General features: G+C 35.4%; 1 protein-coding gene across 2 annotated transcripts in view; it reads left to right on the top strand.

Annotated features, from left to right (window-relative positions):
- LOC149562544 (Ubiquitin-like superfamily protein) overlaps positions 1–13,655 on the top strand; it is a 133,203-nt gene that overhangs the window by 51,503 nt on the left and 68,045 nt on the right. For both annotated transcript variants that reach the window (XM_089826035.1, XM_089826034.1), the window contains exons 3-8: positions 2,306–2,358; positions 2,534–2,615; positions 11,304–11,369; positions 11,553–11,620; positions 11,786–12,004; positions 12,113–12,710. In XM_089826035.1, the coding sequence (XP_089682161.1) occupies positions 2,306–2,358; positions 2,534–2,615; positions 11,304–11,369; positions 11,553–11,620; positions 11,786–12,004; positions 12,113–12,710 (1,086 nt within the window). The remainder of the gene's footprint in view (positions 1–2,305; positions 2,359–2,533; positions 2,616–11,303; positions 11,370–11,552; positions 11,621–11,785; positions 12,005–12,112; positions 12,711–13,655) is intronic.

The following is a 13,655-nucleotide window of genomic DNA, read 5'->3' as shown; positions in this document are numbered from 1 at the left end:
TAGAAAAGGAAGATAGCAGCAGCACTTGAAGATGACATTTTCATCAATTCAAGGAGAGGTCCCATTGTTTAGCTTTCATTATCCTTTTAAATTGTTATACTTATTGCCTAGGGAGGAAGGATGGTGGTAGTATTTTTCTGGATTGATATGAGTCATTAGATGTAACCTTAAATTAGGTCACTCAATATGAAAGGGGCTGGTTCAAGCAGCAAGAGGGCAGAGAGTTGATGAGCAGCAAATACAGAATTTAGTGCTAAATGCTATTGTGATAAGATAGTAGGGCTTTTACTGTAGTTTAGTAGACACATGAAATACCTTTGAAATGCCATGTGCGCTATAGAATCATCTAGCCATGTTCCTTGTCGATTCCGAATGTTCAGGAGCTATAAAACTGAACCTAGCCTGATTCTGCAGATGAATTATGCATAATTGGATTCTGGGATGAATCTTACCTAAAATTCGCATGTTTTCTACCAGTTCAGTAACTTAATTTCAAGTTGGTTTCTTTACATTTCTAAAGTCCAAGAGTAGGAGGAATCTTAAGATAGCATTGTTAGGAGGGAAAGCAATTGTTCTTTGGAATCTGAACTATGGATGAGCCGACCTTATTGCGCCCATAAGACACCTCTATTGTTAGAGGTTGCTTAAAAATACTGCTGTCAAAAGAAGCCATCAGTCTCCTAAATCATTTTTGTTTGAAGACTGCTTCATTGAAGTCCCCACATTAGATGAATTGCTTCTTATAATGCATGATGGCTTTTGAATTGGAAATCAACTTTTGGAGTTTTATTTGATTCAAAATAAATGAGTAGCTCATAAAATGCATAACTATTTTGGAGAGTCACTTGTTGCCAAATTTACCATATGAATCTCTGCCCCATGCTTCACATAAAAAAAAATGTTATCAAAGCAGGAATGAATCTGCCTTGTTTTTAGTTGACAAATGGTAGAAACTGAAAGGAACTAATCCCTAGTGTTTTTTCAAAAAATTTCACCCTTGGTCATCAAGAAACATCCCCACACATATTAATGAATGGAAGTACCTCTGTCTTAAGAGGACAAAATCTGCATTGTAAGGGTTCTGATTCCATTCACACAATGCATAGAAGAGTAGTGGATGACTGGTATTAGGGAAACTGAAGAATATATATTTGTAACATTAAAAATGCTGCAATGGCCTTAAGCTATATCAGGCAATCCTTTGCGGACTCTATAACATTCCCTTTCAGATTCTCAGTTGACGTTTGTATGTTATATCTGAACACGCTCCCGTTGAGCCCCTTGTATCATAGTTTATCAGTGAACCTTACATTACTCAAGTTTAGGGTTCATTTATAGTCTAGAAGCTGTCTTGTAACATTCGTTTACTTATTTGACCTTAGTGGTCAGAGGTTTGTGTTACTTTTGTGATTGGTGTGTATTCAGGTATACCTATGTGTGAAGTACCACATCAGGGTCGATCTTTGTGTATGGCAATGCCTTATTGCTGATCTTTCTATGCGGATGCATCATTCATCACGGCTAATCTTTCTGCACGATATAGGACCAACATCTGTCTTAAATTTTAATTATCCAAGATCAGGAGATTTAAAATGTTTAAATAGATGAGATTTATGCTTCATTTAGATCATGTTTACCTATTGTGATATAGTGGTAAATTGGTAATTGATCATCTTTATCTTCTGTTCGGGTCCCTCTCCATCTCACTATTTCTTCTTTAGCTACAATGCTTTACAGAGTTGATGAACCTTGAAGGACTAAACCTGTTTTTTGATGGGCCCTCAAACAAAATGTGAGAAATGCTTATGATCCAAACAACTGCAAAGGGAGAAGATGATTGGAGAACTGTGAACAAAAGAGGAGGAATGTATTGAAATCTAAATAATTTAAAGCAGAAAAACTTTCCAAAAATTTGAAAGAATAAACTTCCGTTGCTCTTCAAGTGTGAGAACAGGATTTGTTGGAGGAAGAGGCAAGTCCTAATATTATAGAAAGATATTTTTCGAGAGATTTTGAACTTTAATAACCATAGTAAATTGATTAATAACATTCATTTTATGATTATAAATTTTGTGTCATTAGATCCATACAGTTTTAAAGTTGTGATTTGAAGTACATGATCTCTTCAATAAGAGTTAAATTTTTTTTTTTCTTCTTATGACCCGTGTATTTATTTCTCTGGATTTGTTTGTAAGTACATGAACTATAGTCAAACATATGAAAACTTTTAATTGCTTGTAGATTTCAACTAATATCAAGTGGATAATATGAGGAGGTGAATAACTGCTTATCTGTTCTTTCGTAGGGCCTGGTGAGGATTCTGATAATCTTGAGCAGTCCACATGGCGAGATCCAGAAGTGAGCACATTCTTCTTTTTTCCGATAAGCTTCTTCCTTGTTTGTGGTTGTGTATAAGCTAATATTATGGTGATGTACTCCTATTTAAATGGTTGTGTTGGTTGTACAGCTATATTTTCTCTTTACTAATGCTTTGAATAAGGATTATTTTTAATATTTAAATTTTTGAATGCAGGTTGTAAAATTGTTGTCTGAACATTGTGTTGTTCTATATCTTTCACAAGGAAGTGCAGATGCTCTTCAGTTTTCTGCAATATGTATCCTTCACATGTAGGCCTTCTGTGGTTAGAACAGAAATAGCATCTCTGTAATTGTTTGGAACACTAATAGTAATAAGGTTAACTATCTGTATGATTTGAGCTTGGGAGTTGAGTGTTTACATTTGTGTAAACTTAGTCAAGGTTGCTGCATTGTCCAATCTTCATTTCGCAATAGCAAACTAACACCAAAACCTTGTCTTTATATGTTTCCTAAGAAAAAAACAGAATAATTAATAAATCCCACATCCAATGCCTGTTCAAAATGAGATTTCTGAGATCACAATACCTAAGACTTTGAAGATACTTGATTTGAAGTCATTATCAGGTGAATGATCACTAGTTACTGTGAAATAAATTGGTTGTCTTCAGGGATTCCTTGATGTTGATTGAACTCAAGATTTTGAGTTCATTTGGTAATTATGTACTTTCAAAATTTGTACTGTTTGTTTGATGACTCAGACACTATGGTTCTCTAATACATATTATTTTAGTATCAAATTATAAAGGTTAGCTCATGGATTTTTGGTCTATGTTGTCATTGAACATTCATCACTGCCCTGGAAAATCCTATATTAGTGTTACGTCTATTCTAACTGTATAAGCCATCATCTTATAGATTCTTAATGCTTGTGTGCCAAGCTTGGTTCTTTCTTTCTTAGCATTCCAAATCTCTGCTAAATTGATCAGCTTTAGTGTGGCAATGTGTATCCAGTATATTCTTTGATGCATTTCAACATATGCTCATCTATTGCAATTGCTTAATAATAAAGAGATCATACTTAAAAACTTGGAGTTGGTATATCCAAATTTGGCTGAGTCTCAGAAACTGGGCATCTTAAAAAATTAATTAAATTCCCTTAAAAATACTGTTTCGCAAAATATTGTTACAAAATTTCTCAAAAAAGAGTATGAAATGTTGTGGAAGTCTCCTCAATTAGATTTGATAATAAATAGGGTACAATTTCAATTCATCAAGCAAATACAATGTCGACCGGTAAGTGTGATATGTGTCATGAATTGATGAATTGTCATGTAAAATCATCGTCATATACCACTTAACAATACATGACAAACATGCTCAAATTCTGTCAAGCAAACTTGCAAATGCTTTATGAGGAAATGCTTAGTTACCCTGGTTGCCTCCCATCTGGACCAGCTTGGGTACGAACTGGTACCTGGTCCTGGTACAGATCACAGTCTGGTCTGGCCAGGGTTCATTTTTGAGCAACCCAATTTGAACTGTAGGAAAGGACAAATGAGCTTGGGCGAATTGGTCTAGGCCAGATTGAACCACTGTTGAACTTGGGCATACTGGGCCTTGTGTACGGCCAAAAGTTGGGTTTTTTGCAAATTTAATAAACTTATGATTTATCACATCCTTAACCCTAAAAAATGTAAGTGAAAGGCTTATGTTGGCTTCTAACCCTTGTTTGTGGTGTGCAAGTAGGTGTTTTTGTTGTTTAAATCATATGATTTTATGATACTATGTGACAGTCTAATTTTAACTCATGCTTCTGGGCTTCATAAATATGTATATATATAACTTTTATAATTTTTACATGTTTTTGTCTGAACGAACCCAAACAAACCCAAACCCCTTTCCAAAATTTTGCAATGCCGATGAACCATTTTTTGGAACTTTAACTTCGAACCGAACTCGAGCCGGTGACTTAGAGGAAATGGAAAGGGTGAAGTTTCATAGAATGAAGAAAATCCCCCATTTTTGCAGTGTTCTTTCATTGTGTACCCAAAGTGCGTCCACATTATGGACTAGCTGAAAATTGTCTCTTCCAACATTTGAGTTCATGCTCAAGCATTTCATAGGCAGAAAAAGTTAAAGACTCACCATTTGTGAGCACTCAGCCAGTTTTAAAACCATGGAAGAAAATTGACAGTAATCCCTGAGTAGGCTCTTTTGCATCATTTTTTATATTACTTTGGGTGCTTTAAAGGTCTTGAGCTGGCAAAAAATGTAGCTTATAGTAGTTTAGACTAAAAGATTATAACTTGTTCCTATACCTTCTTATCCTTGCCCAGTTTTCTAAAGTTTAGGTCTGAGGAAAGCTTAGTCAAATGTAAAAGTAACCATACTTTTATATCCAAAATTGATCACAACTAGGTTGGCATGCACTTATGGCTATACTCATATGTGGCATGAATTTAGATATCATTATATTTGTGTGTTAGCTTAATCATCTTGTTTTTAGCATATGCTAGAGCTTGTAGCTCATGGGATGTTAGAAAAGAGATGTTCAAACAAAGAAGTGTGCTGATAAGATGAATTTAATCTTGTGACACTTCAATGTCCAAGATGTAAAGGCAAGACAAGTAGGCAAGCAAATGTTTGACAAGAAATTTTTGAAGGAATGGGTTTTCTGTGATTTTTGATGTTCTATGAATCTATATAACTGAAATAACAAGTCAAAATCTACTGAAACATTACAACCCCGTGGCACACTTCATACCCCTTTTGTTGTCAACAAGGGTGCATACTGTTTCAACTTTGCAGCCCAAGGTCTCCTATTCCAGGGCAGCAGCCCAAGGCATACACCATACCAAATGGTTCCAACTCTTAACTTCATTTCCTAATTCTTCATCACTTCTATGGTTTAGTTCATCTTTTTCATTGTCGTCTAGAATCTCAAATGTTTGTATTGTTTTCATTATGCTCAAATTGACACTTTCCACAAATCTCTTGAAGTATTTGGTATGACTTATAACATCTGTATGCTCTGCTTTTCATAGAATACCTATGTTGCCAAATTGGGAATGGGAACAGGTCCGGGTATGTGGGTACGAAATGCTGTTACAACAGAATTTTTTGTAGGGGGTTGGGTACATTTTTGGTACGTTCATATATATATATATATATATATATATATATATGTATGTATGTATGTATGTATGAATGTATATAAATGTATGTATCTATACATGTGGCTTAAAAATAGAATTAAGTTTAGAATGTCATATACCTATACATATGCTAAACAAAACCATTACTAATTTCAAATTTTAAAACATATCATTCTAATTTAAATTCAGGTTTCTTTATCAAGAAGATCAAGCCAGAATCTCATGGTAGATAATTTCAAAGTTCGTTAATCAGCAGTCTAGGTTTTTAAAAATATCTAAAAGATCAAACTAGAAAACTAAACATTTCAGCATTTAGAAACACAAATCCCAGATGTGTACCCACAGGAGTTTCATTTAAGAATCAGATTCCGGTATGCTCCGTACCTGGAAACACCTAGAAAAGTCTCACAATTCAGAAACTTAGTAGGATACCCTAGAAAAATACCTTTTATTAGAGTGTTCTATCTGTTTTATTTTCTACCATTTCTTTAAAAGCCCTAAAATTCTCTTATTATTTTTCTTTTAAAAGTACAATCAAGGACATTCTAGAATAATTATCAGTAAGTGATAAGATACTTGTCACTTTGTATGCTCTTCTCCCTCATGGGTCTGCATAGATCAGTTTGGACCAAATCCAATGGCTTTGCAACAGAATACTCTAGGAATTTCAGTCTTTGTCTACTTTCCTTAATGACATTGTTTGCAACTAGTAACTGGAGTCTTTTTAATCTTAGGCATGGCTCTTACCATTCCTCTCGAACTAATTCTCTCAAGATCATCAAAGTTGATACATGCCAACCTTCTATGCCAAAGACAACTTTTTCTTCTTGGTATGGCAAAGAAATTCTGCCCATTACCCTCACTAATTGAGACATATCACTCCCAGTCTGGCTTCCTTCCACAACCAATTTAATGAAAAAATAAAACCATTATCACACACGCAACTCGATATGTTTCAATCCTTTAACAAATAGGACATAGTAAGCTCTCATCTTACCACCATCAAGATTCAAAGTGCCTTTAACAAAAACCTTAGCAACAAAATTGTTACCTGAAGTAGCATTTCGGCTTTCAAATTTCTTCAAATCCATGAACTTACTTTTATCTTCGACCAAGTGACTTGAGAAACCCCTATCTATGTTCCACTAATTCTTCACTTTCTATGCATGAAGTTATTATTTTTTAAGGATCGCTGCAAATGTAGTTGCATTGCCATATTGTTATATACTTTTCAAATGGCAGTCATCTCTCTAATATAGGACAAAGTATGGATAGACATGTCTCTTCACGCGGCATGTCTATTCATTAGTATTTAATTAATATAATGACCAATAAATATCTCTCTCTCACACACACACCTCACAAGTATATATATATAATATATATATATATATATATATATATATATATATATATATATATATATATATATATATATATATATATATTTGCACAATAGTGTATCAAATAAAGCTACCAAACATTAACACTCCCTCCTAGCTAGGGAGGATAAACAAGATTCATACACAATATGAACAACTTATTACCTCAATGTAAAAAAAATGGTTTCTGGAATGTCAACTCATTTGACTTCCCTGTTTATTGAATGCCAACTCATTTGGCAAATGTTAACTCATTTGACATTTGAAAGTCAACTCATTTGACATTTGAAAGAAGTTATTCTAAGATTGTCACCTAATAATAACTTCTGCTTGTAAAATTGATAATCATTTGGAAGTTGTCACTTCCTCATGATGTACATAGGGGATAGGCTGTTAATATTACAGATCTTTTTTAGAGAAAATCTAATTTCAGATTTATGAATTCTCAATAAATGATGTACAGTTATAAATATCTTATTTATATATATTCAAAGTTCCTTTTGAGATCTTTGATATTCTTATCAAGGTGATCGGAGACTGTTGTAATGCTGAGATAGACTCTTACCAATCTGAATATTGATGATTGCTTTACATGCTACAATGCCGTTGTTATTGATTGAATATGCAACAGTCACCAATTACCTATATTTATATGTCATGGGGGGTCACGATTTCATGAGGAGGTGTGGGAGTCATAGCTTCTCATGAGCGCGACTTAATTATTTGTAAGGGGAGTAAAAGAAAGATGCTTTCCTTGTTTGGTATGGTATGGATGTGATGTATAGTATGTAGTTGTACAGAATGTATGTGATGCTAGCCTTGATGTTGGATTATCAGTGTGGAGTAGTGATGATGTTGGTTGTGTGGCGGACTTCAAAATAATTGTCTTGGCAAGTAAGTTGCAGATGAGTCAGTTCATGTTCATTGGATATGTTATCTTGAAGGTATTATCTTTCACTTTTGTTTTAGCACTTAAACAGTGAGTTTATTTGTTCTTATTAGCCTTTAACAGGGTTAGAACCTTCTAACAAGGGTTCAAGGTCTCCTAACAGGGTCACATCCTTTCACAGGGAACCTATATATTAGTACATTCTCTTGTGGGTACCATCCCCACAGGGTTTTTCCCTTTGATCAAGGGTTTCCCTAGTCAACAAATCATTGTGCTATGATTCTTATTTTTGTGCATCATTGTTGTTACTATTGGTACTCAGTTTCATAAGTGTTAGGTTTAATTTTATTTGTTCACAAGTGATTCACCCCCGCCCCCTGCCCACCCCATTTGTGTGTGGAGTTTACTTCTTAACAAAGACACCTGTCCCTTTTGCCCACATTTGAGTATCTTTTATATCTTGCAATGGTCTTGGGGAGAGCCAAATGTCCTCAAGATGTCTTATATTTTAGAAACTTCAATTTAAAAAATGTTCTAACTTAATAAAGTACAAGTGACAGATTGAATAACTTAGATTGAGTGTAATTTTATATGTTTGTTATCTATGATCTTGTTGTTGTGCCTATTTTTGGAGATTTTGTCATTTTGTATCCTTTTGGCCTTTAGATGTAACAAAAATTTTTTTTTCCACTCATTTACTTGAAGCAATTGATGTCTAACACTGAAACTTGAATTTAACTTTTGAAAAATTCGTGAATACATGACCTCCAAAATTGCTGTCCTTGAAATGTGTCTTGCTGCTTCATGTGTTCTCTCTCTGAGAAATGTAGTGGAACATGGTCCTTTATAGATTAAGGATTTGTTCCCCATCCATCAAGTATAGAATCTAGCCCAACAGTTTTGTGATTTATCAAAAGACCGTAATCAAGTGAATTTTAAAAAATATAATTACTTAAAACTAAACAAAAAATATGAATGACTAGCTAGGAGGAGAATATAATTGTGATTGATGAAATGTTAGAGGATTATGTGGCAAAGCTGTTGGCAAAATGTTCATCACTCCCCTTGAGATTTGTTGCAAGGGCTTAAGCGCTTGCTGTGTACTGTAAGTTGAGTGGTCGTATCGGGTGCTAACAGATCAGTCTTTTGATGCAACGGCAACCCCACTCTAACAATTGGTATCAGAGCCTAGTTACAGGTTCAAATCCTTAGACCCTTGAGTAACGTTGAGGGGAAGATTGTTCACAAAATGTTCAACGCTCCCCTCAAGCTTCGTTACAAGGGCTTAACTGCCTCTTGTGTACTATAAGTTGAGTGGTTGTATCGGGCACTAATAGATCAGTTTTTTGGTGCAACAGCAACCCCATTCTAACAAGAGCACCTATAGTCTCTGAGAAAGACGTGGGAGCAATTTGTTCTTTATTATCCCTCTCCTCTTAACAGGCTCTTTTTTCTTTGCTTTTGGTTTGTAGGGCTACTAGGTTTCTTGTTTACTTTCAACCATATTCCAGCTTTGTTGTTCCTCTTTTGTGCTCCTTTCAGAACTCCACCATTACACTTAAGAAAGTCTGCATGCACCATCATCGCTACGTCACCCTGCTAGACTATTGGCTGCTAGCTTCTAAATAAGAAGTAAAATAAAAATCTAGTGTGACAAACTTACAGGCAATTTGAGTTGAGTGATTTTCAAGTCTGTAAAATTTGAGGTACCTTGGTCTCATCCATGCTATTGCAAGCATTTCTTAAAAATAGTATTAACCACTCTATTCCCTTTGGCCTTCTTTGAATATGGAGAGTCCAAACACCAGTAAATGCCTTAGAGATATTAATGAGGCAACAATCAAATTAAATAAATCTGGCAGTGAATGATGCTTAGCATCCAAAGGGATTGTAGTTTTTATTTGGTGACTTTTCATGCCTTTTCAGCCATGGTTTTCAACAATCAAATTAATAAATCTGGCAGTGAATGATGCCTGCGTATTCAAATAGAAGATCAATGCAATGGGTAAAAAGAGATCCAAAAAAAGTAGGCTGCCTCTACTTAAGAAGTTTCTTTGTTTGCTATCTATGATTTTGCATTGTTAGTTATAGCTTGGATGACAATCTTGATACCTACTACCACGACTGCCTTCTTCAACATATTTCACTAAGAAACATTCTTTCGTCAGTGGGAGCCATTAATTGAGTTCAATGATTCCATCTGTCCACTAGAATCCTCTAGGAAGTTAATGATATGTGGTTTGTGCCAACTATGCACTCAGGACAAAATGCTACGACCAATTTTCCGCTAAATTCACTTTTTAATTTTTTACCATGACTTTTATACGAGTTCCTTGCTACATGGAATGATATGTTGCTATAATATCTGAATGTTCAAGTTTGCCATCTTCACACTGGATGACAAAAGGTTGCACACTGAGTGTACCATGAAAACCAAATAACACTTTTGAATGCAACCAACTATAGTTTGTGATGTGGGTGAGTATCAAACCCTTTTGCCAAGACAAGATCCTACTATTTAGGAGGAGATTGCATCAGAGTTGCAATTGCTTGAGTTGTCATTTCCTATGTGCTCCTTGACAGCAAGAAAAGCTAAAATCTTTCACATAACCTCAGGCTTCATTGAATTATTGTGGCACATCTTGGCCAGATATATCTGAGGTGATTAATGCTTTATTAAATCCTCAAGTCACAATATTTGTACACCACAATTGCTAGAGATTGTTTTTTTGGATCAAATGCATACCTGGACCAATCAACACTGATTTTTGGAAGGATTTGTGACTCCAAAATCAATCTCTAGCACCTTCTATCCAAACTTGCAAAATGGGCACACGAAAATGAGATAGCTAATTGAGAGAGCAAATGAGAAAGAAAATGAGTGTGATGTATTCTTATAGGCTCCTTTTAGGATCAGAAGGAGAAAACTAATTTTTTCACTTTCTGGCCACAAGGGCCATGGGTCTGTGTGGGGTACCTCCGGGTTAACCTAGGTCCCCCAAAAAACAGATGGGTCTGTGGTGGGTACTCACTGGGTCCATGCCACAGACTGGGTCTGTGGCGCAGACCCACAATCTGTGGTGCTGACTCTGTGAGGACCCGACACGGACCCCAGTGAACCTGGACCCATTAAGGACCTGGATCCAGATCCGCCTGGCAATGTCCAAACCCTGCAACCTAGATTACTAATTATCACAATTTCTATTCTAGAAAAAAGAAAATATAAAATCTATTTAGCTGCAAGCTCAATAAGGAGGCATCAAAACATATAGTTTGACTAGAGCGTGTTTAACCTTGCATTCCTTCTATTTATTGAAGTAAGCCAACCTTACCTGTGTTTCTTTTCTATATAGCAAGAATATGAACAAATTTCCTGTCAGGATATTCTATACTGCAATGTACTTACGATTTTACATGTAGACTTTACTTTCTCTTGCATCAAATATTGTTTCTTGTATTTCTTAAAATTTGTAGCACTGTCTTTCTGTACTTCTATATTTTTTAAATTGAATTATCAATGAACTTTGTGATCATGTTGTCCTTCACATGACCTTAAAGATCCGCATACACATGTTCCAGCAATGTCAGCTGTTGGATACAATGGATTGCGCCTCTGGTATCATGGTAACTGCACAGACTTACAGTGTGCAGTAGAAGCTTATTGTGCATCCATTGGAATTAACACTAATCTCCTTCCTTTTGGACAAAATATCTCTAATAAAATAGGGAATTTGGTTCAGAGCACATTATTGTTATCTGTTCTTAACTATTTCAGTAATGTGTTTTACATATTATTGTAATTTACAGGTGGTCATATTTCAGCGAAGGACCTTGTTATGAGCATTGAAAAAGCAAGAAAAGATCTTCATTTTCAGGTGCTTGTGCTTAGATGTTTATTTTAGAACTTTTTTTTAATGTTTGAGCAACTTTTCATTTTTACTGATTGATTAATGCTATTTTAGACAATCTTTTGTGTTATTTGTGTGCTTTTTCTATAACCAAAGCGCCTCACCCTGTTTCATTTTGTGGTGATGGGGTAGGAAGCAGCTGTTGCCAATATGATTGCTGCTGCAATTGCCTCAAGCAGACCAGAACCTGCAAGCAATATTGTTCCTTTAAATTCGGCCCCACTATTGCATGAAGAGATAACAGGCAGTATTGATCCATCACCTTCTTTGGGAGCAATACCTCTCAATCAATCATCTAGACCTGAAGAAACTGAACAGATTGTGGTTCCTTCTAGAGCTGATGATCAGGAGGTATGTTGTGGTAGCAAGTGTAGCTTGTCAATATGCTTCTTATATATTCGAGTTTTTTCTTATGCTTACCTTTGATGTCGTATGAGTGCAATTCTTGGTGGTTGGCAGGATGTGGCATCTGCTAGTACTGTTCCTGTGCCAGATATACCTAGCAGTGCCACAAAAACATTTTCCCCCAGTACTCAAAACTCTGCTCCGTCTTCCTCTTCAGTCAATAAAACATCTGAAATTTCATCAACTGATCCTATGCCTGAACAAGTGGAAGCTGGAAAGTCTGTAGATGTGCAAGTATACAGTACAGGGAATACCAATTCCCGGCCTGGAGATAAGGATAAGTCTGGATGTAGTAATGACAATGATAGAAAAATGATGAAATCTATTGATCAGTCATGTGAAGAACGGACAATAGATGGTATGAGTTCAGACCTTGGTGGACCAACTACAGAAATAGTTCCTGAGGTGGAAAGCAACATTCGTGAAGGCAGTCCTGTTATGGATGATCAGCCTGCAATGAAATTACCGACCAGAGATTTCAGCTCCATTCATTTACAAATTCGTTTGCTAAATGGTTTAAGTCTTCAAGCAAAATTTGCAGCTACAGAAACTTTGACAAGAGTGAAACATTATATTGAGGAGAATAGGACAGATGGAAACAGAGCCTTCTCTCTGGCCATCCCATACCCAAGGAAAGTTTTCAGTGAAGAAGGTAGTTTCAATCTAATCCTTCCTAGGCTATGGGTGTCTTTGTTTGAATGAGGTGGTCAAAATTTTACTATTTAGTTGTGAGGGTAATATCCATTCATCAAATTTTTAGTTCTGTGTTTTTTCTCATGAACCAAATGCTTTTGAGATTAGCATTGTCGCAAAATAATTTTTTCAGTAGGACACATTTAGTTTCCTTGTTATATAACTCTTGCAGTCATATATTCTTTGTTTCAGTGATAGCAGATAAGCTGTGCTGCTTTTAGTTTTTCAGGTTAATGCCTTAATTTGTCATCCTTGTGACATAACAATTGTCTTATGTGCAAGCCTGGGAAATGATTCAACTTTTTTTTGTCATAAGATTTATTAGGATGAATACAATATAAATAGTGTGGGTTATTGTACAGGAGACGGAGAATACTTGTTTGTCTTGTACATGTTATGTATAGACTATTTGCAATCTAAACTACAATATGCTCCTGAAAGCAAATGGCATGGGAAATGGGAAAACATTAATGTCGATTCTTGAAGGATAATTTGGATAAAAGAAACTGCTAACTTAAAATTTTCCTTACATATAAAGTCTGAATCAGAGATGTTTTAAGTAGAGTTCAAAGCCCCTCTTATGTACAAGTTCTACTCCATTGACTACACTGCTTACACATTGTAATTAACATGTATTATACATGTAGCCTGCTATTTATCATCTATGACATGTTGGCCTGTGCTTGAGTTCTTGATTAAGTCTGGTGCTTATATTTGCTTTGGTCGTGTTAGTTTACTGCAAGTCCTGTACTTTTGTCACCCTTCAATTGTGGTGGTATTTTATTCGTTGTTCTACTCATAGTTCAAAATTTCTCACATATATCTGCAATAAGTCTACTTATTGCAATATTTCTTGGCTCCCAAAAAGTAATGTCAACTTATCTTGGATAAGTTCTTGCAGAGA

Source organism: Cupressus sempervirens, chromosome 4 (assembly GCF_028749045.1).
Source record: "Cupressus sempervirens isolate cs-2001-9-10 chromosome 4, ASM2874904v1, whole genome shotgun sequence".
In the NCBI taxonomy this organism is placed as follows: domain Eukaryota; kingdom Viridiplantae; phylum Streptophyta; class Pinopsida; order Cupressales; family Cupressaceae; genus Cupressus; species Cupressus sempervirens.
The sequence above is the reverse complement of the archived record's forward strand: the minus strand, read 5'-3'. Positions and strand labels throughout refer to the sequence as shown.